General features: G+C 36.8%; 2 protein-coding genes and 1 pseudogene across 2 annotated transcripts; 1 reads left to right on the top strand and 2 right to left on the bottom strand.

Annotated features, from left to right (window-relative positions):
• The first annotated feature begins 548 nt into the window (after positions 1 to 548).
• On the top strand, positions 549 to 4,547 carry LOC120069835 (xyloglucan endotransglucosylase/hydrolase protein 2-like). Its single transcript, XM_090311064.1, has 4 exons — positions 549 to 761; positions 1,678 to 1,778; positions 2,995 to 3,197; positions 4,181 to 4,547. The coding sequence occupies exons 1-4, from the start codon at positions 572 to 574 to the stop codon at positions 4,545 to 4,547; spliced, it is 861 nt and encodes a 286-aa protein (XP_090167190.1). The 5' UTR covers positions 549 to 571.
• An 11,110-nt stretch (positions 4,548 to 15,657) lies between these two features.
• Positions 15,658 to 18,387, bottom strand: LOC150037894 (uncharacterized; annotated as a pseudogene).
• A 97-nt stretch (positions 18,388 to 18,484) lies between these two features.
• Positions 18,485 to 19,015, bottom strand: LOC120069837 (uncharacterized). Its single transcript, XM_039021654.1, has one exon. The coding sequence runs from the start codon at positions 19,013 to 19,015 to the stop codon at positions 18,485 to 18,487; it is 531 nt and encodes a 176-aa protein (XP_038877582.1).
• Between the last annotated feature and the right edge of the window lie 8,530 nt (positions 19,016 to 27,545).

Here is a 27,545-nt window from a genome sequence, read left to right as displayed (position 1 = left end):
CTTTCATATTATGTCTAATCACTTTTTTGGTAAGAATCCGACATATGGAAAGATGAAGAGACCTTACCATCTTTAAATGATATATATGAATTACTCCAGCTATTGTCATTTAGTTTTGAGACGGAGTCCATGTTATCTAATATAGTATTACAGCGCATGAAGCTCAAACAATTATTTGGTTTAAAGATGAGGCACTATTTTGACCGGACATATTAAGAATCCCATATTGAAAAGATGAGATGACCATCTCATTCCATGGGCAAGAATGGTAAAATAGTTGTAACGTCGGTCTTAAAAGTTATAAATTTGAATACCTATAAATTCATTTGAGGTGATATGGAAAACAAAATGTACCTTTTTATTTTCATGCATCTAAATTTATGGTGAACAATAAATGTAATTTGTTAACTGTTGGAGTATTAGTAAGTTGTGTTTTGCCTTGGAATGATCAGTAAAAACTGCCACATTGGGAATTAAATATGTTATACATTATAAATAGCTACAAGAGGAATTTGATTTCTGTATTGAAATTGAATTGAATCAGAAATTTCATAATTTATACAGAAGAATTATGGGATTTTATGGAATCAATAGCTACTTCCCTTTCTTTATTTTTCTTGTGATTATAAATTTTGTGATGAATAACGTTGTTTGTCAAGAAGTTAAGTTTGATCAAAACTATGTTGTTACCTACGGTCAAGATCATTTCTGGCCGCTAGCTGGAGGATCAGAAGTTCAACTTTCACTTGATCGAGCTTCAGGTCTCATTCTAAAATATTTAATTGATTGTTATAATTTAGTTAATCTCTATTAAAATGTCTTTGACCATTACTACTAGTTAATATATATTATTTTGGTCTTTATACTTTGAAATTTGTCCCATTTTAGTTTACGTATTCTCAATTTACCAATTTTAGTTTCCGTACTTTAAATTTAGTCTCTCTACTATTAGTTTATTTTTCACTTTTTTAAAATAGTTATTTTATTTTATATTAATATTTTTACGGCATATTTTGAAAACGTATTCATATGTTGTAGTTTCTTCCATAAAAACTATTATTATTATTTAACCTAAATATTAATTTTAAGATTTATTAAAAGTAATGGTTTAAATTCAAACAAAATTTAAAGTATTGAGTTGAAAGTAGGAGAATTTTCAAAAATAGAAAAATAAGAGAATTTATATACAAAATAGTAAAATTTAATCTTATTCGATAGAAGTTAATAGAAGTTGATGAAAGTCTATCAATGTCTATCAGTAATACAAACGGATAGAAATCTATCATAGATACTATGCGATAGATGCTGATAGAAGTCTATTAGTGTTTATTAGTATCGTTTCGCTATTTTATAAATAATTTGATTTTTTTTTTCTACGGGTGAATTTTTTTTTTGGAAAATAGGATTTTAACCCCTAACACTTTTACAATTTGTGTCAAATTACAAAAAAAAAAAGGAAAAAAAAAACTTTACTTCATTTGATTCCTAATGAAGCCAACATTGGTTGAGTCAGAAGATTTTTGTAGTGTTATGGATCATAATTCATAATTACTTGAGTTTTTAAATTTATATAATGTTATTTTAAAGATATAATTTATTAAATAGGAGTTAATGAATTAATAACTATTACATGTATAACTAAATGACGTGTATTATTTTTGGTTAAACAAAATAAAGGAGCTGGATTCAAGTCGAAGATTGGATATGGTTCAGGATATTTTAACATTAAATTAAAGCTGCCTTCCAGACATTCTCCTGGAGTCATCACTACTTTTTATGTAAGATTTTATTTATTTATTTATTTCATTACTTCTTTTTCCTCTATAACTTATGTCTAATCATTTTAACCGTTCACTATTTTTTGACATTCACCAAAAATATGGTTTGTATAGTTTGATTTTCTTTTTATATTTGAAATTAGAATCGAATCCTTATATTTTGATAATAGGATAATTGCAATGAGTTGAATATTTATCTCTTGTTTGATAACCATATCATTTTTTATATAACGATTTGAATTTTTTTTAAGTACAATGGTTGAATTCGTAGCCTAATTTAAAAAAAATAAAAAACTTTTTAAAATCTACTATTTCTTAGTTTTCAAAATTTTGCTTCGTTTTCTAAACTATTGATAAAAAGCAAATAACAAATGAAGAAATTGGAGGTGGAAGTAGTGTTTATAAACTTAATTTTCAAAAACAAAAACTAAAAACAAAATGGTTAACAACCTAGGGTTTAGGTATAATAAGTAACTGTATAGCAAAATTTTTAAAGGATTGCAAATATAGTAAAATCTATCTGGTGGTAGATTTTATCACTGATAGACTCCTATTAGTGATCAATTGTATCGCGAATAAATCCTATTAATAATATGATCTATCAATGATAGATTTTTAGAACTTGATTTAAATTATTCTATATTTGTAAATTCTTTTTGCTTTGTGCTATATTTAATAATACTTTTGGCTTGATTGCTATATTTGCAAATGCCTCTAGATAGTATCTCTGAAATCGTCCTTATTGTTTGCTTAAATCCAAATAAATAGATCATACCGCAAGGAATATAATGTATAAGAATTGTATCGAATTATATGAACTAAATTCTAATTTTTCTAAAAATCATAAGGACTAAAAAGTATAATTTGAAAGAGAAAATGTTAGCGTATATTGAAAAAAGGGACAGTTGCAAATATAGTCATTAGACCCAAAGTATTAGTAGATATAATGTAAAATAAAAATTACAAATATGGCCAAATTTAAATAGTCTATCAATGATAGACCATATTAGTGATAGACCATATCACTAGTAAGAGTCTATAAACGATAGAAGTTCATTGCCGATAGACTTAACCATAGAAGTCTATCGTGATAGACTTGTCTATATTTGCAATTTTAAAAAAAATGATGTTATACACTTGATTATTATTTCTAAAAATGCTATCAATTGCTATTATCGTTGAAAAAATTATGAATATGGTACACAACGATGTGCAGTTACATTCAAGCCCAGACAACAATGGTGGAGCTCATGATGAGATTGATTTTGAGTTCTTGGGGACAGATGGGCCACAATATGTTCTTCAAACTAATATTTTTGCAAATGACAATGGAGGAAGAGAGCAAAGATTACATTTATGGTTTGACCCAACCTTAACTTTTCATGACTATGCAATTCTTTGGAATTCCCATCAAATTGTGTAAGTTATCTCCATCATAACATATTAATCATACATAGATTTTTTTGTTCAATTTTTAGAAGAAAATAAATGATATGTAGAGTTAACGACAAAGAACGTTTCGAGATTATTTTATTAACGATTAAGTTTTAGTCTTATAGTTTTAATTGAGTTCATTCAAAGCAACTTAACTTGAACTTAAGTTTATTTATTACGACTTGAATTGAACTTAAGTTCCTTAAATGGCTATACTTCATCTTGAGCTTTTCATAAAGAAAGTTAAGATGCATTAAATGCAACTCCGTTTTTGTCGTCAATTTAGAAAGGCATGTATATAAGGTAGATAATTTTGACATCTTTCTTCAAGTAGTCCTTGTAGCATGAATTGTACCTTGGTTATATATCATATGCTTTTTAGCACTAGGGACTTGTTTGGGAGCCAAGATTGAAGTTATAACCAATCTCCAAGACACCATCTTCGATGAGTAATGATTAGTTGTACCTAACCATGTACATCCCATTTTCTTACCCATAAAGAAAAAAAATATTAAATAAAATACTTTGATTTAAAAAAAGATTTTTTGCCATGTGTCTGAATTTTATTGAGTAATCCCTTAGGATGCGCCAAAGTAGGTGCCACCAAGGGAGCACCGAGGTTTTCTTCTTCTTTAATTATTTATCAATTTTATGTGGGAATACCTCTCTTTTCTAAGAAAAATGTGTGGATTTGACTTTTTAAGACCTCCCATTTGGTAATCATTAAATTATTTAAAGTCAAGCTCATAAACACTACTTAAAACTAAGTAGAAATATCAAAAACAAAAAACCAGAATCAAAATCGTTATCAAACAAAGCCTAAGTGTTCAAAATCATTCTTCTCACTAAAGCCAATCTAAACAAGTTCATTGTTTAATTGCATCCATTTGTGAATAATGTATAGAAACCCTATTATACAAAACCCTCTAATAATGAGACTTTTTTTTTCAATCAAATGAGAATTTCAGGTTGTTTATAGATGGAATGCCAATAAGGGTGTTAAAAAACTACTCAGCAATTGGGGGAAGATATCCATCAAAAGGAATGTTTGTGTTGGGAAGCATTTGGAATGGAGAAGAATGGGCATCAGGTGGGAAGAAAGTGGATTGGTCTCAAGCACCATTTCAAGCAAATTACAAAGGTTTTGCCATTCTTGGCTGTCCTTTTGGAAGCCATTGTGACTCTCAAACCTTTCTATGGAACAAAGCTGATAGATGGCAACTAAACCCCAAAGAACAAAAAATGTATCAACTTGTCAAGGCAAAATATGTGTATTATAGTTATTGTTCTAATCCAAGAGCAACCCAACTGTACAAAGAGTGTCAGTTTGAATAATTTAATTAAGCTGAAAAAATAAAAACTTTTGTTATTAATATTATATCATACATTATGAAAATATATATGTGAATTCGAGTTGATTTGATTTGATTTTGGTATTTTATTCTTGTTTAAGTGCTTACGTATTATTACTAATATAGAGTTCAATTTTTTGATATATTTATTATTCGTTTTAACATGATTCGTAATGGAAAGAAATTTTTACGGATAGAAAAAATTTCAAACTATTTACAAAAATAGCAAATAATAATAATATAATAATAAATACTTGTAGACTTCTATAAGCGTCTATCGGTGATAGATTTCTATTAATTTCTATATAACGAACCAACTATTCGAGTACTCTGACAATGATTGTTACTCATGACTACATATTTTCATTCAAACATTTTGACCAACAAAATATAAATTTAGTGAAACAAAGCTGACTACATCAAACCAAAATTTTAAATTAATAAATGAATCAAATAAAAAACATTTAATCGGAATCCCCTAAAATATTCACGAAGATGATTTCCAAAGACAATAAAATATTCTGCCTGACAATAAATCCAAGTTTTCAAAACATTCGCATGAGTAAGACATAGACTAAGCGAAAGTGATTTTGATGTCCCTATATGACTCTGTCACGAGTCCCGTCTTTCATTCGTCGGTCTAGTCCTGTTATTTCCTGAAAAACATAAAGGAAGAAATGATGAATATAACAACACCCAGTAAGTGACCTATTATTGGGCCCTCTAAGTAACATACATCAGCCATAGGGTGTATACCTAAAGGTACACATGTCAGTCATAGATGTGTCCCGAGGGAGCGCACGTCAGTCATAGGTGTATACCCGAAGGTACACAAACAATCATAAATGTGCACATAAATTGTCATAGGTGTATATCTCGAAGGAATACACAATAATCGTAAGGTGTACACTACCCAAATAGAAAGGTTAACATACACCATATATACCTAGCATGCATCGGTCCACATTTAAAACGTCTATCATAAACACAGTCGCTTAAATTAGGAAAAATTACCAAAATACCCTCAATCATCATTACATAACACCACAATCAAACCAGTTCATATCATTAAATCAAATAGTCCAATCATCACCATTTAACTCATGAAAAGTTACCACAAACACTTCAGTCAACATATCAGATAATATCAGTCAAGACAGTCCCTTACATTATATAGAACAATCTAAACATCATTATGCGGTTGAGGCGACTGGTTAGAAGGCGAACTTGTAGTAAGACACATACCTTGGAATTAAGTACAAATAGCTAGCAATTCAACTTCGCAAAACATTGAATCCTAAATAAAGTAAAAAACATAAACTGAAATTAAATCCAACGTTTAGAGCACAATTCCAATCACAACTTAAATGTCTCCAAACAACTTACCCAGCACGTACTTTGATCTAAAACCACTTCAAAGCTTCGAAACAACATGATTTAACAACTAAATCACCAAAATCAACCTTTAACTCTAATGGGCCATAGCTTTAGACCTCCTAATCCAACCCCCAAAAATCACAATTAAAACAAAAGTTAAGCCGACACTTAGTGGATATCCATAAAATTCTCAACAAAGACCCCAATGTTGGGATTGGTGTCCTAATTCTCCTGGAGTCTCGTAGTTTGTAAACTTTGTACAAATTGTTATGAATAAAATAAAAGTTATTTTATTTGCATTTACTGATATCCAATAAACAAAGATCCGTGGTTATTATATGTAAACATAAGCATGCATATGAGATATACAAGTGGATCATGCCTTAAGTAATAACCTAAAAAGGTCTGTAGTATAAGGATTAAGGAGGGATACCTTATCTTGGTGACACTATAGATACGACTCGCTTTGTAGAGGTTTACAAATGTTGTGAACTACTACAGATGGTTTGATCCTGACCATTCATGTGAAGACATGCGAGCGAGGGTGTCCTATACAAAGAGTTTGTATAAGACCGGACCATGAGATGATTAACCTCTTACATAACGTCGTTAATACTTAAGACTTACATCTCACCTAAACGACCAAAGGTGACATGACCTTAATTCTGAGTGTTTTGAGAACTCCTACCTTTGAGGGCGACCTTTTGATTAGTATGAGTGAGAGTGTCTAGATTTCCAACTCAACAAGCCTACGTTTTTTGAGATTGGTCTAATTTAGGAGCTGAGAACTTAGTTACACAAGATGGATTTCACTCCTTTCCCGAAGAAGGGGTAAATAGATAGATTTCTCCCTTTTGGACTGATTCCGAGTCTTGAACAGAGTGGCCACATCCTTTCTTTGGAAGAGAGGACTTAGTCATAGTAGGACTATGACTTATGTTCATTAGAGGAATCAATGGTATTTAAGGAGTTAGATGTAACTACAAGAGTAAAACGGCGAATTGGCCCAACTGTATTTACGAGCGATCTATGAAGGGTTATCTCATTGTTGATTGGTTGATATGGACACAGAAATATATCTGTAGTGAGAAGAGTGCAACTTTTGATCTTTAATGGAGTGCTCAACAGTTAACGGATGGTGGATCTCGTGACTAAAGAGTTTAGTCAGTTATTCACGTACCGTTGGAGCTTCAAGCTACAGGTCCATAAGGTCCCTTTAGTAGCTCAATGGATTCAAGTTGAGAATCAATTCTTGGGGTTGATTTGAAATGTTCAAATTAACAAGAGGAAATTCAATTATATATGATATAATTAGTGTGATGTATGAGATACATCAAGTGGAGAATTAATGTAAATATGATTTACATTAAGTACCATAAAATAGAAAAAGAACTATGGTTTATATGTTTTCTGAGATGAAATATTAAAACTATAGATTATAAATATAATATGGTAAGTTAGTTATCATATTTATTTATAATATATTAATTATTTGATGATTATCACTTTTTCTCTAATAATCAATTAAGTGGGAGGTTATTGGTGGTTTTATGGTAACCCTGAGATAAAAGAAAAAATGTTTCCTAAATTTAGATGTTACTCAATTCAGAAATAACTCACGGTGAAAGTTATAAAGTGAAATTGTTTCACAAAGCGATAGCTATAGAGAGACTAAACGATCATGGAGCATTGACTATACGATAGTCATTGAGCTGGTTGTAGCTAAATGATTGTGTGGCTTTGTCTATACGATAGGCTGCCATTTACTACACGATCGAGCATTCATCTATACGATAGACAACTTCCTATCTGCCACTTGCTCGATCGTCTACATGATTGTTGTCCTCCTGTCTCTTCCTCAAGCCAGATCATAAGAGCTCACAACTCTTGAATTCTCACACCGAGAATACCAAGGTAACCATTATGGTGATGTCCTTATTCAACTCGATTGGTTTCGAGGAGCCGAAGACCGTTCGTTGGGTTTGTGATCATTGTGTTTGTTGTGTTCGTGCTGGTGATCATATTGCACCGATCGTTGCGTTCGAGGGCTGTGTTGTTGTGGACGCTTGTAGATTGATCGAGGGAGTTTGAAGAATGTTTCTTCAAAGGTATGCATACTCTATCCCTTGATATTCTTTGTAAGCATGTTGTAATTTCTTGTTGTGCATGACCAGTTAGTTTCCGTTCTTGTACTGTAATTGTTTATGTTCAAGTCGAATGAAACTTGAAACGATCCTTTTGATGCTCATGGAAATCCTCATGCTTGATTTCCTTCACCTAAACCTTACAAAAAGGACGATGAACAATTTTAATCTTGTCGGAAAGCATCTTGAGAGTCCGTAAAACCCAATTTCAACATCAAAACAATATGGGTAAGCCAAAACATAAACCAAAATTTGATGGGTATTTAAGATCTTCCAAGAAAACCCCACCATAAATAACTTACCCAAAATATCAATTCCGGCTACAATGACACTAGTTGCAATGGCAGCGACAACCATAGCTAGGCGACGAGTGTTGCTGTTGGATGATGTAAATTGTTTAGGCTAGCGGCTGGTAGTAAGGGTCTTGCATGAGGAGGGTTTGTGAGAGTGAGAGAAGGAGGGTTTCCAATTTTATAGACTTTATTCAGCAGTTATTATGGACAAACCACAGCTTCAAACAATGATCCAACCATTCAAAACGAGTCTGTATATATCCCAAACAGACTGACCACATTTTCAACATGATCCAACGGTTCAAACTCCTATAATCGATAATTTTATAGAAGCTGTCATTGAAAATCGAACTACTGTCTTTCTCTCCAATTTTCTGTCCCTTTTCATTTTCCTTTAATTTCAAATATCCCAATTTTTTCATTTTTTTTAAAAAAATTTAAAAAAGAAAAATCAAATATTTTATCAAAATATCTCCAAAATCTTCAAAGATTTTATCAAATTAATAAATCAATTAACTTCTCAAATTACCTTAACTTAGGCTCCAAAAACCAAAATTAAAGAGCATAAAATCCATCAATTTGATACAGATTAAATACTTTCAAATATTTAAATCAATTTAAAACCACATCAAATTAATTATCTCCTCAATTGTTTTAAATTGGCTACAAAATCCAAAAACTAAAGAAAATTAAAGGCCAACAATTTAAGATAATTACCCTCAATTTATCTGAAACTGAGGATGTTACATCCGTTTCAGCATCCGCGCCCGCCAACTCAGTCGACCCGTCAGCTTGGCCTTGCTCCATCAACTCTAGCCATTTGACCCATTCACCCGATTTGGAGACTCAGCCGGTCCATATGGTCTGGACTGGTCCAGTTCAACTGGTTTGACCAATTTTGACTAGTTTTGGGCGGTTTTTGGGTGGTTTTGCAGTTTTGAAGACTAGTTCAAACATTTTTCAAGCAGTTCAGGCTAGTTCGACGTGTTTGGAGGTGGTTTGAGGCTGGTTTATGTTTATTATTATAATAAGTGTAGCTTTTAGCTAGCTTAGGATGCCAAAACGGGTCCATTTTAGTGTGTTTATTTATGCTGTGCATGTATGAATTAAATAATTTATCTATTGTTTGCATATTGTATTCCATGTAGATTTAAAACCCCACCATAGGATAAGCATGTAGCATGAATCGCAAGTATATTATAAGTGTTATAATATATAATATGCATGTGTCGGATTCCATGATTTTATTATATAAGTTGTTATATTAAATGCATGGAGTGAATATTTATATAATTGTTATATAAAAGCATGTTATGGATGCAAAGCAGGCTATTATTTTATATGTTGTTATAAAATTTGATTAGACATTAAAATCCATAACAAAGATATGTTTCATGCTCACGTAGGTTAACCATCTATTTTAATAGTTAAAGTAGGTCGACATTTTGTAAAATACGATTAAAAACTCAAATAATATATAATCCTGTATAAGGCTGGGGGTACTTATATTGACGGTCTATGGAACACCTCCTACCTAGGGATTATAGTCGAATAATTGAGCATTGTTAACCAGTGTTGTGAGCACACGTGAGAGGTGTGAGGTGATAAAATTGGTTTTTCACCTAGACATCATAGCTTAAATCCAATTATAAACGTTATACTTGGATAAATGTTCGTTGATTTTGTGATTCGAGCTTAAGAGTGTATTGTATAAAGTAATTGGAAAAATAAGTGTAAATATGAATGATGGGTTGATGCATTTATGATACGTTAGTGACGCGTTGATGCATTAGTGATGTGCAACAGGATGTATGACACTCCTCTATAGACGTTCAAGTTTTCCTGACTTAGATCCAAGTATAAATCCAACTCAAGTTCCTGGTAAGTCCAGGGTCGAACTCAAGGATTCAAATTAAAGCTAACGCATACCTTACATTGTAACTATTGTAGAAATATCACAAGTGAATGTAGAAATGAGTTATTTACACTAAGCTGCTGTGTGTGCAAGAAGATACAAAAGGGTCAAGTAGAGAATAAGGGGTCGTGTGAAAAATGGAGTTTGATGCAAGTGATATGCGTCGATCAATGTTAGGTGGACACGAACAAGAATATGATGTGAATGAGATGACTTGTTTATCTCCGTTTATGCATTAGACTCTATTCGGAACTTCTCAATGCGAATATCATACAATACCTATCTCTAGGATGTATGCGTCAATCACAAGATGCAATAAAACACCAGTGCGTCTATCTCTAGATATACTAGGCGTTTCTAACTTGATGCTGGCTTACTTATTCTCTCGAATAATTTAAGTTAAAGCTGCTTTTACTAATTGATTTAGTTGGTTAAAGCATTTCGAAATGGAATTTTGCATGAAGTTATAGATGCGTCCGACATAAACAAGAAATAAAAAGTGGCAAAGTATGATAGATCAAATATGTGAATTTATAAAGAAACTGATTGTCTTTAAAAAACCAACACATAATCAAATGAGAAGATGAAAACGATAAGTAAGATGAAATGAAAGGAGTCAAGCCGCAGAGTACAATCTCTTGTCCTCTTTGGCTCAATTCTGGTTCGTATACAACCACTTGTAGAAGAATTGGAAGAAATGTCTCTCTCAAGCTCAGCTTCCTTCGCTCTTTGATTGGCGATGGAGGTGATTCTCTTCCCTCTTGTTCTTCTCAGCACCACAGCATAACTCTACGGTCTCAAAATTTCAGAGTTATACGATGAGCTAAAAGATCTAAGATTTCAAGAGATTCTTTCATCTGGTGGGATTTCTTCTATTTATAGGCATCGGTCTTCTCCAACTTGATGATGGGCAACATTAAATTCCAAACCCTGATCAAGTGCCTGCATTCAGATGCTTTTTAGACGCCACCTACTGCAGATGCCCATGCTTGCAAGTGGTGATTTGACACAAACAGCCTGAATCAATGAATCTTCCTTGTGTTGAATCCCTCCGACGCATGCCCCATGCGTTAGACTTTGCCTGCGACACTTTTCTTAATCATGCATTAGACTTTTGTCGTGATCCTGCAATATCATGCTTTAGTGCCGGAGTATTATAGCAATAAACATTCTTTTGCATAAGTTTGATAATGTTCGAGTAATTCATGCGTTTTCTCTAAAAATGATGAGATTTTATCATTAAAGACCCTAATTGTTCCAATTTTTTAGTCATAATAACTTGTATTTCTACAAGTTATCACACCCCCAAATTTGAATAATGCTTGTCCTCGAGCATTCCACAAATAATTCTTTGTTATCTCCATTGTGTTTAGTGTGCAGAGTTCACATCTCATCATTTTCACTTATAAGCTTGAGACTGAAGTATGGAAAATGTAACGCAGGTTGATTCTTTTCTAAAAGGAAGAATGTTTTATTTCAGGTGCAACAAGCCTTTTGTCAGCAACTCCTTCGTTTCTTAAAACATTCTTGTTTTTCCTAAACTAGCAATGCGTTAGATGCTTTTAAAATAGATGGCGGTTAAAAGAAACAGTATAAATTTTTGGTTACCCATGCGTTGTTCTAGGTGTCCCACTTTTGTTTTGGCTTTCCCCCACGGGTGTCATGCGAGCATCCAACTACGGGTGAGAACCCTTCACAACTAAACTCATATCTAGCATTCATTCGTTTCAAGACACAATTTCTTTAAACTAGATAGTGCAGTTTTGGGATGCATTGGTCTAGGAGACTTAACTTCGTTTTGGCTTGCCCCCATCGGTGTCATTCGAGCATCCAACTACGGCTAAGTGCCTGTTCTAATTTTTAACTCATGCCAATTTTAGGTTTTCTTTCAGAGTATTGACAGAGGAGTTTGCGTTTAACATCTTTCTATTTTGTTTCCTTTCTTTTTGATGTACTCGATTAATGTGTCTTAACTCAGATTTCCCTCACCCCCAAATTCTGGAGATCAGCTAAATCCTCATTGCTAAAAGAGAAACAAAATTTCGAAAAGGCTTTGTGAGTTTCGAAAGGAGTTTTGATTTAAAGCTTGCATACGTTAGAAAGAAAACATGTAGACTTTTTAGAAAAGTTCAGGCTTTGTTGATTTTCCTAATGCCTACTCTGTACTTCAAAATTTTATATTACCAATATCATTGAGGTATAACAACGCACAAGACGAGAAAATAGCTAAATAACAAAAAGGTATGCTAAGGACAAATGCAAGGATGAAAAATGATAGAAATTTCATTCATTTCATTGGATAACTCAGTAATGGAATAAACAAACATAAAAAACAAATACAATAGATTAATAAATAAAACAAAGTAGCCAACACCCCAAATTTATTGTTCTGGCGTGTCATCCCTGTGTTCTTCTGCAGAGTCTTCATCCATGAAGGTAGAGGGTTCCTTAGGTGAGCATGTAGCGGTGGCAAGGCAAACATTCCAACCAGGACCTGATTAATATATTACGTTGTATAGACAAACTAGTCCTGCATTTTTCTTGTCTGCTGCCGCATGTAATCCCTTAGAACCCTATTTTGCTGTTGAAGAGTTTCAATAGACGTAGCCAGTGGTCTGATTGATCACTAATGAAAGTTTTCAACTCATCAATATCAATGTGTGGTTGTGGCGGTGTTGGCTCTTCAATTCTTTCAACTGGGTCTTCAATATTTCCTGCGTTGCTTGACTCTAACCCAGTTGGTTAAAAAATAATCAGAGGTACAAAAGTTGGAATTAGAGCTGGTAAGGGAGAAGAAAGGGGACTAGGGATTTCTTGATCTAAATCAGTAGTTTCATGCTGCGTTGGATCAAGAATCCCTTCTTACAGGGCCAAAGGTGAGTTTGAGAGAGGGATGTTTAAGTCTGGTCGCGCTTCTTCATCAGTAGACGCATGCTCTTCTTCGTAATCTTCATTTTCCGTAGCTTCATCGCTGTGTTCAATCACCCGGACGCGTGTTCTTTTAGGGGTGCATTTGAAGGGTCAAGGTCTGGCTGTCGCGTCCTTACAAGGTAGGGTAGGCTGGTGCGGCGAACTACGAAGCAGACGCCTGATCAACTTGATATCCATCAGACCATCGATTTTCTCATAATCATCCCCCAGAGGGATGCCCCCGTATTCACACAGCGCACAGATCAGCCAAGGGAAATAGATTTGTCCTCGTGGTTTTACTTTAATGGCTTTGATCTGGTCCCTTATTATCCTCCCTACGTCTAGAGAAATGTGCTGCATGATGTAGTAAGTGGTCAGGACGCGTTCTCTTGATAAGGTTTCATCATGCATTGTAGGCATGATGCTTTTCTTAATCAAATAATACCATAAGTTTGCTTCTGGTTTCAGATTCCTGGAAGCTAAGATCTTTACTCCATTTCTTGATGTTTGCCAGGTGCTTCCAGGTTTGGCCACTACTCTTAACACATCTTTTATTTAGCTTGGAGTTGGATGTTCCAAGATGCGATTTCCCTCTGCGTCTGGGTTACTTACAATATTGAACACTTCATTAATTTTGTCAGCTAAGAAGCGCACAAAAACACCATCACCGAACGTCGTATTTCTCTTCATATTAAACTCACTACTATAAAATTGGCGGACAAGGTTGGGCCAAATCCTCGTATGCCCAACACATAGTTGACCCCAACCCATTGTGTCCACAGTTTCGGTTATATATGGCGGCAATGGGTTGCGTTCGGGGAAGAAGCCCTTCTCGGCAAGGATGTCACTAAACTGGCGTTTCCTCCCTTTGGTCTTTTTAGGTAACATGTTAGTTACCTTGCGTTTGCCCGCCTCGTGTGCTTTGGCTTCTCGTGCCAGCTCCCTTAATTCATTTTCCAACTCTTTTTGGAGGGCTAACTTCCTTCGCCCCTGTCGTGCGGGCTGGTAATGCTCCAATTCCTTTTCTAACACTCTAGACCTTGAGCAGCTCTCATGCATTGCACCTCAGGACCAAATGCGAACTGCTCTTCTTTATCCTCCAAAATCAATTTCCTTTTTCTCATTACTTTCTTTTCTTTCAATGGCCCTTCATCCGTGTCAGATTGACGAGGTTGCGATGCGCTCGAGCCAATTTCCCTTTCTCCCTCCTCTTCTTCTTCTTCTTCCAATTCTGCTTCAAGCATCATCGCATAATGCTCCGCTTCATCAATTTCAAGTGATGCATCGGTTGGGTTAGGATGAATCACTTGTTCCTCTTCTACTTGGCCCTAATTCAAACTTGCCAAAATTGCTCAAAACTTCTTGCTTGTCTTTTCGAGCCAATTCTGCAAGTTCCGCGCTATTTTGCTCTTTCGCAGGACTATCAGAGTTGGGCCTTGGGGGAGTGATTGGTGGGGTGCTAGATGGGGTATACGGAAACCTGGGAGATGAAATGACAAACTTCTTCAATGGGGTAAATGGTGGCTAAGGGTTGGATGGATAATGGGGGAAGTGGACGCAATGCGGGCGATGGTGCGGTATGGAGATGAGTGGGAATAGAGTCATGCGTCGCACCCACCAGCGTAATATTTGGAATAAATGGTGGTGGGGTGGGCTTTGTGTAGGATTTCTCGGCAGTTGTGGAGGAAGAAGGGAGCTGCCGCCTTGGTTTGGTGGGAGGTTTGGGTTTAGGTTTAGCGGTGGTTTTGGGTTTTTGGTGGGTTTTAGAGGATTTTGGATTTGTGGTGGTTTCGATGGGTTTCGACCTAGATGGTCGCTGGGATGTGAAGAAAGGTCCGCCGTGCATAGGCTTGGTCGGAAAGGGAGTTTTTGAGGTTCGACAAGGGTTTGGAGGGGGCGACATTGAAGCGGAAGAAGATGAAAGGAACTTACCGGCGACATGCCTCTGTAGCTCAGTGACTGGTTTTGGCTGTCATATGCTGAAGACATTGTTGCTGAAGGCTGACCAGAGTAGCGAACTTGATTAAAGGGAGGTAAGGTTTCGGGAGCTAGGATTTTCGCGAAGTAGTATTTGAAGGAGGTGGAAGAAGAGACTATCTGAAGGTGTGTGTTTTATAGGTCTGTAGGAGAGGGTGTGATGACGTTAGGCGGTGCCTGACATCCTCATTTATTAAGCAGACGAAAGGAAGTGCCTAGTGTTTCTAGGCAATCGAGTGTTTTTATTTTCAAGATGCATCCTTTCGGTTAGGGCCATTCGTTGGCTTAAGTCCAACGCGTTAGTTTTATTTCAATCCTAAGCTTCATTCGGTTGTACATAACTTTTTTGTTCTTCTTCTTTTTAATTATTTTTTTTAAATTAAATAAATCTCTTAAATAAGAAAGCAATAACAATAATAAATCTACTTAAAAAGTAACACAAAGAGAAGCAAACAATCAGAGTCAACACAAATGCAGTCATAAAATACATAATGCAAAAGAAATGAAGGTAGAAGAAGCGTCCCTGGAATATGTGTCGATGTGAACGCAGGGATGCTTCGACACAAGTCTCAGTTGGCTTCGCATAATACGAGGGATGACATGTCGTTCTACACCATCTTCAAAGTAAGGCTTCACTCTTTGCCCATTTACCTTGACCGTATTTGTGCCATCCTCCCACGTCAACTCTACTGCTCCGTTGGGAAAGATTGTTTTGATAATGAATGGTCCTGACCACCTTGACTTTAATTTTCCTGGGAACAAACGCAATCGTGAATTGAATAATAAAACTTTTTGGCCAACAACAAACTCTTTCTTTCTAATGCATTGGTCGTGCCAACGTTTGGTCTTCTCCTTGTAGAGCTTGTTGTTCTCGTATGCGTTCAACCGCAATTCCTCAAGATCATTGAGCTGAAGTTTGCGTTGATCACCCACGGCGTCGAAGTTTAAATTCAGCTTCTTTACTGCCCAAAAAGCTTTGTTCTCCAACTCTAGGGGTAAGTGACAAGCTTTTCCGAATAGTAGGGAGTATGAAGACATACCTATGGGAGTCTTGTAGGCAGTCATGTAGGCCCAGAGTGCTTCATTCAGCCTCTGTGCCCAGACTTTCCGCGATGCGTTGACAACTTTTTCCAATATTGATTTTATTTCCCGATTCGATACCTCAGCTTGACCATTGATTTGCGGGTAGTATGCAATAGCGATTTTGTACCTGGCATTATATTTGGCAAGCAATTTCAGAATGATGTGGTTAATGAAATGCGTACCTTCGTCCCTTACCAGGGCTCTTGGTGCTCCAAAGCGTGTGAAAATGTTCGTGGTAAGAAACTTAGAAATAGTCGACGCATCATTTCTTGCACAAGCTACTGCTTCCACCCATTTTGATACGTAATCTACTACCAGTAGGATATATTGTTGACCGCAGGATAGAGGGAAAGGTCCCATAAAATCGATGCCCCAGATGTCAAATAATTCGACTTCAAGAATACTGTTCATAGGCATTGCATCCCTTGATGAGATTTCCAGTGCGTTGGCAAGGGTCACACTTGCAGGCATACTCCCTTGCGTCTTTGAAGAGGGTAGGTCAAAAGTATCCGCTTTGAAGAATCTTCACAGGGTTGTATACCCTCCGAAATGCCCTCCGTAAGGAGAGTTATGACACTCAGCCAAGATGCATTGTGTCTCTCCCTCCAGAACGCATCGACATATGATAGAGTCGAGACCTTATTTGTAGAGAAACGATTCATCCTAAAAATAAAATTTGCTGTCATGTACCAACCATTTCTTTTGCAGAGAGTTGAAGTGTTCGGATAATTGCTTGGTAGTTAAGTAATTAACTATGTCTGCGTTCCAAGGTTCCTTACCTTCAACTTTGAATAAGCTTTCATCAGGAAATGCATCTTTGATTTCATTTTCTTGTTCTTGTATTTCCTGATTCTTTAATATGGACAGATGGTCGGCCACCTGATTCTCAGTCCCCTTTCTGTCCTGAATATCGATGTCGAATTCCTACAATAGTAGTACCCATCTAATTAATCTTGGTTTCGTGTCCTTCTTACTCATCAGGAACTTAATGGCTGAGTGGTTTGTATAGATGGTTGCTGATGCACCAACTAAATAAGATCTGAACTTTTCGATGCCAAACACTACAACTAGCATTTCATTTCTCCGTGGTTGTGTAGTGTTCTTGAGAGTCGTTTAGTGTCTTGGACGCATAAGAGATGGGGTGTATCAAATTCCCTTTTTTCTGCCTCAACATGGTGCCTACTGCAACATCATTTGCGTCGCACATTAGAATGAAACGTTGCGTCCAATCCGGTGCGATTAGTACCGAAGTTGTAGTCAACGCATACTTCAGTGTTTCAAATGCATTGCAACAGTCGTCATTGAATTCGTAGGGCCATTTCATTTCTAATAATGCGCTCAAAGGTCGCACAATTTGAGAAAATCCTTTTACGAACCCTCGGTAGAAGCCAGTGTGTCCTAGAAAATTTTGTAGAGCTTTTACATTTGATGGTGGAGGAAGTTTTGCTATTACATCTACCTTGGCCTCATCAACTTCCAATCAGACTTTACATACCTTGTGGCCCAAAACAATGCCTTCATTCACCATAAAATGACATTTTTCCCAATTCAACACAAGATTTGTTTCCTCACATCGAGCAAGGACGGCCTCCAAGTTATCTAAGCACGATTGAAATGAGTCTCCAAAGACTGAAAAATCATCCATGAAAACTTCAACGGTCTTTTCCAAGAATTAAGAGAAAATTTCCATCATGCACCTTTGGAATGTTCCACATGTGTTGCATAGTCCAAAGGCATGTGTCTGAACGCGAACGTTCTAAAGGGGCAAGTGAATGTCGTCTTTTCCTGATCTTCTGGGTCAATCAAAATTTAGTTATAGCCGAAGTATCCATCAAGGAAACAATAAAATTCTTTTCTAGCCAGTCTATCAAGAAGTTGGTCAATGAAGGGAAGAGGGAAGTGGTCCTTCTAGGTTACCGTGTTGAGTTTCCTATAGTCCATGCAGATGCGCCAACCCATGACAGTCCTTGAAGGGATGAGCTCATTGTTACTATTGACTATCACTATTTTTCCTCCTTTCTTGGGGACGCATTGAACTGTGCTTACCCAGCTGCTATCGGATATAGGGTAGATTACTCATGCGTCCAACCACTTTAAGATTTCTTTCTTTACTACTTTCTTCATTATGGGATTCAGCCTTTGTTGAGGCTCAATCGATCCACTCTTTCCTTCTTCTAGCCTAATTTTATGCATGCATTAAGATGGGTTGATGCCACGGATGTCAGCCAGCATCCAACGTATTGCACACACTCTTCCCTTCTTGATTGTCTACGCGCATGGTCAATTGTCCCTTGTGCACGTCTATTAATACTTTCCCAGTGGCTAGAAAGGATCGTCCAAGAATGATTAGTACATCCTTGTCTGCTTCATAGTCTAGGATGATGAAATCCGCTGGGAATATGAAGTTGTCAACTTTTATCAGAACATCTTCAATCTTTTCTTCAGGGTACGTGATTGTCCTATCAGCAAGTTGAAGTGTTATAGAAGTGGGCTGTGCTTCACCAATTCGTAATTTCTTGAAGATTGAGAGTGACATGAGGTTAATGCTTGCTCCCAGATCACACAACACATGTCCTACATCCAACCCTCCGATTGAGCACGGGACTGTAAAGCTTCCCGGGTCCTTCTGTTTCTTGGGTAATCTGTTGCTGACTAACGCATTGCACTCCCGCGTTAGAACAGTTACTTCTGTCTCGTTGATTCTCCTTTTCTTTGTCAAAATATCCTTAAAAAATTTGATGTATTTTGGCATTTATTCTAAGGCTTCTACCAGTGGAATATTAATATGTAGTTACCTCAGGAATTCAAGAAAATGCTTAAATTATTGTTCATCATTCTTCTTCATCAAGCGTCTAGGAAATGGTGCGTCCAGCTGCACCACAGATTTTCCCACGTTAGACATGCTTGGCTCTAAATGGCTTGTGGATTTAGGTATTCTTTCTTCTTGATCTTCTAATTCTGTTGGGCGTGTGTTGAGTTCTTTTAAAAGATTGTTGGTTCTTGGGTTCATGGTTCTTTCTTCAAGAGCTTTGCCACTTTGCAATGTCACCGCATGACATTGTTCTTTTCCATTGTCATTCCCTGGGGTTTCCGTGTTTCTAGGCAAGACTCCTGGCTGTCGATTCTTCAACTCATTGGCAATTTGCCCCACCTGTATCTCAAGATTTCTGATGGAAGACGCCTGACTTTTTAGCAATGCGTCGTTCTGAGCGATGTACTCCTTTAAGAGGTTTTCAAGCGAAGATGCTAAACTCGACGCCTGACCTCCTCTATTAAAGGATTGTTACTACGGCTGCTACGTTGGCTGGAATCCAGGCAGCGGTCCTTGTCTTTGTTGTTGGTTTACCCCTGGGGGGTCTGGCTCCTGTTGCTTACCTGTCCAAGAGAAATTTGGATTGTTCCTCCATTTGGGATTATAGGTGTTTAAGAATGGGTTATTTTTAATAAAGCATACCGATTGTGGATTTTGTGGGCAGTCAGAATAGGAATGGGGATCTCCACAACCCATTCACCTAACCATGGGTTGTATGAATGTTTCTACCTGATTTACCTTTTACGGGTTTGATGTGTTCCCTAGTGACATATTCTGCAAAAGGTTTGCCATAGTAGCCACTTGTGCGGCTATTGCATTAAAGTCAATAGAATTCACATTCTGAGATCGCCTCTTCCTTTCTGCTCTTGCATCGTAAGTGTCATCCACCCATTCCATATTATGCTTGTCTATGCGGTCCAGTATTTCCTTAGCTTCAGTATAAGATTTGTCCATGATACCGACAGCTGCAGCTACGTCGACTGCCATTTGAGATGCTCTGTTTAATCCGCCATAGAAAGTCTCCCTTTGGATGGTTAACCGTAATCCATGATTGGGCCAATTCTTGACTAAACCTTTAAAGTGCTCCCATACGGCACTCAAGGTTTCAAATTCTTCCTGCTCGAAGTTCATGATCTCTCTCCACCTTCTTGCATTTGTGGTGGGCGGGAAGTATTTCTGCATGAATTTCTCCACCAACTTTTCCCAGGTTGTGATCTCTCCAGGATCCAAAGAACTTACCCATTGCTTTGCTTCATCACGCAGAGAATATGTGAATAAAGATAGCCTGATAGCTTTTGAAGTGATTCCAGGAATAACAAACGAGTTGCACGTCTCCAAGAAACGTTTCATGTGGGCGTGAGGGTCTTTTCCTCGAACACCCCCAAATTGTCCAGCTTTTTGGAGCATTTGTAACATCACAGATTTTATCTCAAATCTTGTCCCATCTGGCGAGGATATATGATCCCTGGTGAGAAATCATACAACACGGGAGACACATACACCCGCATGGGACACGTACTACTGTTTGTCAATATGATTGGATTTTGCGTAGCGTGGGCTAGCTGTTAAGCTAAGTTATGATTTGCTTGTTCGTCCGCCATTTGTTGTTGCCTAGTCTATTGTCTGTGTAGTTGTTGCCTTAACCTACGGCGACGATTAGATCGATTTCTTCATCGAAAGGTCCTTTCAACTTCGGGATTGTATACAAGTTCAGGGGTGCTTTCCCTGCCCATAAATGTTTACAAGCTTCAACATAGCTCGTAATACTCCCTCAAATGTAGTTTTCCTACAAAAGATACAAGCAAAATTTCTTGTTAGTTTTGTTGTTGAATCCCTAGCAACAGTGCCAAAAACTTGTTTGTTGATTTCGTGATTCGAGCTTAGGAGTGTATTGTATAAAGTAATTGGAAAATAAGTATAAATATGAATGATGCATTGATGCGTTTATGATACGTTAGTGATGTGCAACAGGATGTATGACACTCCTCTATAGACGTACAAGTTTTCCTGACTTAGATCCAAGTATAAATCCAACTCAAGTTGCTGGTAAGTCCAGGGTCGAACTCAAGGATTCAGATTAAAGCTAACGCATACCTTACATTGTAACTGTTGTAGAAATATCCCAAGTGAATGTAGAAATGAGTTATTTACACTAAGCTGCTGTGTGTGTGCAAGAAGATACAAAAGGGTCAAGTAGAGAATAAGGGGTCGTGTGAAAAATGGAGTTTGATGCAAGTGATATGCGTCGATCCATGTTAGGTGGACACGAACAAGAATATGATGTGAATGAGATGACTTGTTTATCTCCGTTTATGCGTTAGATTCCATTCGGCACTTCTCAATACGAATATCATACAATACCTATCTTTAGGATTTATGCGTCAATCACAAGATGCAATAAAACACCAGTGCGTCTATATCTAGATATACTAGGCGTTTCTAACATTATGCTGGCTTACTTATTCTCTCGAATAATTTAAGTTAAAGCTGCTTTTACCAATTGATTTAATTGGTTAAAGCATTTCGAAATGGAATTTTGCATGAAGTTATAGATGCATCCGACATAAACAAGAAATAAAAAGTGGCAAAGTATGATAGATCAAATATGTGAATTTATAAAGAAACTGATTGTCTTTAAAAAACCAACACATAATCAAATGAGAAGATGAAAACGATAAGTAAGATGAAATGAAAGGAGTCAAGCCACAGAGTACAATCTCTTGTCCTCTTTGGCTCAATTCTGGTTCGTATACAACCACTTGTAGAAGAATCGGAAGAAATGTCTCTCCCAAGCTCAGCTTCCTCCGCTCCTTGATTGGCGATGGAGATGGTTCTCTTCCCTCTTGTTCTTCTCAGCACCACAGCACAACTCTACGATCTCAAAATTTCAGAATTATACGATGAGCTAAAAGATCTAAGATTTCAAGAGATTCTTTTATCTGGTGGGATTTCTTCTATTTATAGGCGTTGGTCTTCTCCAACTTGATGATGGGCAGCATTAAATTCCATACCCTGATCAACCGCCTGCATTCAGATGCTTTTTAGACGCCGCCTGCTGCAGACGCCCATGCTTGCAAGTGGTGATTTGACACAAATAGCCTGAATCAATGAATCTTCCGTGTGTTGAATCCATCCGACGCATGCCCCATGCGTTAGACTTTTCCTGCGACACTTTTCTTAATCATGCATTAGACTTTTGTCGTGATCCTGCAATATCATGCTTTAGTGCCGGAGTATTTTAGCAATAAACATTCTTTTGCATAAGTTTGATAGTGTTCGAGTAATTCCATGCGTTTTCTCTAAAAATGATGAGATTTTATCATTAAAGCCCTAATTGTTCCAACTTTTGAGCCACAATAACTTGTATTTCTACAAGTTATCAATAAACCACATAGACTTAGGTTGTTTAATTAGCCAGAACATTCCTAAGTAAAGATTTACCCAAAAATAAATAGAATACGTCGGAGATTAATAATATATAGGATATGTTGTTCTTAGCTCTCACGTTCCTAAGAGTTCACACCATAAGATCTGTGTAATGCTTCGTGTCCCCCTCGAAGTAACCTCCATTCGAATAGTGTTTGCATGGGTTAATAGCAAGGTGAATAGGGCAAGTAGTTCATAGTAAGTGGGTGAAGGATGTGTGTCAACGTGTCCTACGATCACTTCTATTAGTTTGAACCATGAGATTCCTATTTTGTGCCTACTTCTCATCTTTAAGTTAGCATTAGCTAGTCGCTAACCACGACTATCCCCTCGGAGGGTTGTAATATAGGATTCAGAATAACTCAGACTCCAGAAATGGATATGATTTCTTAGGTCATTTCTCAACTTTGACTTTCCAATTCGGTAGCATTGTTGGGGCCGCTAATTTTTGAGATTTGAAAATGGAGGGTTACACTTATAGAATTACTAAGTATTAGTAAGTTCTTGACTGAAAATGGTAGCTAAATGACTACCGGAGTATGAGTTATTTTGGATATAGTATTTAGTCAAGAATGTCTTGCTTTAGTAAAGAATATTTGACTACCCTCGGTAGCACTTATTCTCACTCCTGTAGTATCGATGCAAATAAAATATGAAATTTTGGTACATTATTACTTTGCTAAAATTTGATTAGCTGTATAAGAAATTCACAATTAGAAATGTCCTCTATCTCATAATTTTGGTTCAATTCTTCAAATTTATTCTGACATGTTCAATGGTAAATCAACATGGAAATCAAATATACTAGTAGTTGTTGATATAAACTATCTTTTAATAGAGGAATGTGCTCTATCTCACAATTCTGCTACTGACCAGAAGACACAAAAAAGTAAATATGATTTACTTGACATTGAGACATGCTTGGAAGAAAATGATAATTAACCTAGATATTAGATTCAAGTGTTGCTAATCATATTTGTGCTTTTGCTTAGGAAACTAGTTCTGGAAGATAGCTTACAGAAGGCGAATAAACCTTTAAGGTAGGGATTGGGGAGTTTATTTCGGGTAAAGAAGTGGGAGATATAAAGTTATTTATCAGAGATAGACACATTATATTTGAAAATGTTTATTACATTCCTTTTATGAAAAGGAATTTAATTTCTATCTCATGTTTGCTAGAACAAAATTACAAAGTTTCTTTTGAATATGATGAGATGTTTATTATCTCAAAAGGTAATATAATATGTTTTGTAGATCCAGAGAATAACTTATACGTGTTAAAATCAACTGGGGTAAAAGTCATTTTGAATATGGAGATGTTTAAAACAACTGAAACTCATAATAGGACTGGGAGATCGGTTAAGAGTGGACTTCTAAACTAGCTAGAAGATAGCTCTTTACCACCATGTGAATCTTGTCTTGAGGGTAAGATGTTCTTTTACTGAAAAAGGTCTTAGAGCCAAAGAACCCTTAGAGCTAGTACATTCAGACCTTTGTGGTCTGATGAATGTTAAAACGAGAGGAGGGTATGAATGTTTCATCAACTTCTTCGATGATTATTCAAGTTATGGCTACGTTTACCTAATGCATCATAAGTCCGATACACTTGAAAAGTTCAAGGAATATAAGTTAGAGGTCGAGAACCAATTAGGTAAAAATATTAGAACATTTTGATCAGATTGAGATGGTGAGTACATGGACTTAAAACTCCAGGACTATTTGATAGAAAATGAAATTCAGTAACAAATCATGACACCTAGCACACCTCAACAAAATGGTGTTACAGAAAGAACAAATAGAACCCTATTGGACATGGTTTGTTCTGTGATGAGTTATGCTAGTTGCCAAGTTTTTTTTGGGGTCACGCAGTAGAGATTGTGGTGTATATATTGAACATGGTGCCCTCGAAAAGTGGTGCCCTCGAAAAGTGTTTTAGAGACACCTTATGAGATATAGAGAGGACATAAATGTAGTTTACGCCACTTCATGATTTGGAGATGCCCAGCATATATGTTGGCACAAAATCAAAGGAAGCTGGAACGACGTTCAAATGCCTATTTGTAGGCTATCCCAAAGAAACAAAAGGTAGTTTTCTTTTTCATGATCCTCAAGAAGATAAAGTATTTGTGTCAAAAAATGCAACATTTCTAGAGGAAGACCATATAAAAATCATCAACCTCGCAGTAATCTAGTATTATGTGAGATAACCAGAGAAACTGCAGATAGATCTACAAGAGTTGTTGATGGAGCAGGTCCTTCAACAAGAGTTGTTGATGGAACTGGTACTTCACATCCATCTCAAGAGTTAAGAATGCTTTGACATAGTGGAAGGATTGTGCAATAGCCTAACTGGTACATAGGTTTAACCGAAACTCAGGTCGTCATACCTGATGATAGCTTAATGGATCCATTGTCTTTTAAAGAAATAATAGGTGATGTAGAAAATGACCAGCGGATAAAAGCCATGGACCTCGAAATGGAGTCGATGTACTTTAATTCAGTCTGGGTTCTTGTAGATCAACCAGAAGGGGGAAAACTCATTGGTTTCAAAAGGACCTACAAGAGAAAATGAGACCAAGCTGGTGAGGTACAAACCTACAAAGCTAGACTTGTTGCAAAAAGGTTTACCTAAAGAGAGGGGGTGGACTATGAAGAAACTTCTTCTCCGATTTCCATGATTAAGTCGATTAGGATACTTTTGTCCATTGCTATTTTTTATGATTATAAAATCTAGCAGATGGATTCAAGACAGCTTTTTTAAATGGCTATCTTGAAAAAAGTATCTATATATCTCAACCAAAGGGGTTTATTGCACAGGATTAAAAGAAAAAGATTTGCAAGCTTAATAGATCCATTTATGGGCTAAAACGTTTCTTGATCCTAGAACATGAGATTTGATACTGTCCCCAAACTTAGAATCATGCATGTCCTCAAGCATGCATTATACTCAAGAAATTCTTAATTCACCTTCCGGGGTTCCTTTGCGATGACCAGCCTCTCAGAATATAATTAACTCGTACCTCTAACCATGGCTGCAATACTCTCCTCCACTTCGATTGCTTATTTAAAGAAATCTTTTCTAAGTTAAATTCGGCAAGCCTTTGCTTAAAAACTTTTTATTTATTCTCCGCAACTTTGCGTTCAGCTCTTGAAAATGCATTCATTCAACACAATTCAAGATTATGAGATTACTTATTCGAATGCAGCGTTGAATCTGGTTACACTCTTCGTTTTGGCTTGCCCCCACGTGTGTCATGCGGGCATCTAACTTCGGTTGCGTTCCATATTCAACTCAACTCATATCTTTGCTTAATTTGGCTTGTGCCAGACCGAGGAGTTGTGCTTATACGTCGATCCTGGCGACTTACCTTCGTTTTGGCTTGCCCCCACGGGTGTCATGCGGATATCCAACTACGAGTAAGTGCCTTTCACAACTAAACTCTTATCAACATAGGTTTCCCCATTGCGTTGGCAATGGAGTTATTTTCAAAAGTTTTTTTTTTCAAGGAAATGACCGCAATGTGATGAACGTTTGAGCAATACAACTATAGATTTTCACACTTTGAAGAAGCTATTAAAAGTATGGAGACCCTTGCGATACTTAGTTAGAGAATGCAGTGAATTATTTGTACCATCATAGATGCATTGCAAAGGACCACAATCAGGCAAGGAGAATTTCAAAAGGATAAGGCATAAAAGATAACAAGAAAAGAATCTTAAGTAGAATAACGCATGCAACAATGCATTGGAATTTATGCTGTTGAAGCCATGCGTTGAAGGATGTGGAGGATTCTTCCATTATTATTACGGACCGAGGAGAGTTATTGTCGCACCTATAAGGAGCAAATGCACTACAACCAAGGAAGTAGCCGCATATCCAAAATAACAATAAAAATAAACTAAACTAAGAAAGCAAGGTAAAGATAGAATAGAAGACGTCCCTGGAGAAGTTGAAGTGTTGTCACCGTAAGGAGTCTTCCATACAGGAGATGGCTCTTAACTGCTTAGGTCAAAGGGTTCGCCCCGACTGTTGGAGCTTCCAGCAATTGTTGGATGCATGATGGTTGATATGTGCCTAAAATTGCTTCCAGCTCATGTGACAGATAGCCTTTCTATCTCGGGGTCAATATTTGACTTTCGACACATCGCCTATACTTCAAACATTGTTTGCAGCTTGGTTGCACAATCTACAATACGCCTAAGATTGAAAGGGTGCCTGCGAAACACAAAACTTTACAAAACATTAGCTACCAAGTCCCCGGCAACGGCGCCAAAAACTTGTTGGATTAGGAAGGAAAGAAAAATTATTATTATTAGGGACGGATGGGGTTGTACATGCAATCATGCGTTAGACATGGCTTAAGCTATGCGTTTACGCCCATGCGTCTGAGGTCATGCGTCAGAATGAAAATGCATTAATCTAGTATGCAATGACCATGCGTTCCTATCATTAGTTTTCTTACGCTCGCGCCAAGTATAACGCGAACGTAAGTTTCTCGGGTAATCCGAGGTCGAACACAGGGATTTGTCACTCAATAATACTTGTGAAGCAATGTGCTTGAGGTGATGAAAAGAAAAATAAAAAGAAGTTTAATGGATTTACACACAACTTCTACTCCTAACTAAATAGATTGAGCAATAGAAGACTTGCAATGAGAATAGGTAGATACACAACAACCATTAACACATAGTAATGTTTATTATCTTAAATCGCCTGCGTAATCCCAACTCATTGTACTAATGCATCACACACCTCTCGGTGGTCAGATGCATGACTATATCTCTATAGTGCATGGTTGCGTCGAGCATAAGATTGTGCCTATCTTAGGAACAATGAGAACTTTGCTTTAGTACGTTTCATCTCTTACCTTCTCAGGCAGTTAGACACGACTATTTAACTTATAGACAAGCAATACAACATCCCATAGACAAGCGTTGCTATAGCCTTTCATCAAGCAAAGAGGATTAACTCACTATACTCGCACAACGCACACCACTCGGTGGGTTGCTACATGCGTCCTATCTCTAGGCTACACAATTAAGC

Source organism: Benincasa hispida, chromosome 2 (assembly GCF_027475165.1).
Source record: "Benincasa hispida cultivar pf3 chromosome 2, pf3_genome.v1.1, whole genome shotgun sequence".
NCBI lineage: Eukaryota > Viridiplantae > Streptophyta > Magnoliopsida > Cucurbitales > Cucurbitaceae > Benincasa > Benincasa hispida.
The sequence above is the reverse complement of the archived record's forward strand: the minus strand, read 5'-3'. Positions and strand labels throughout refer to the sequence as shown.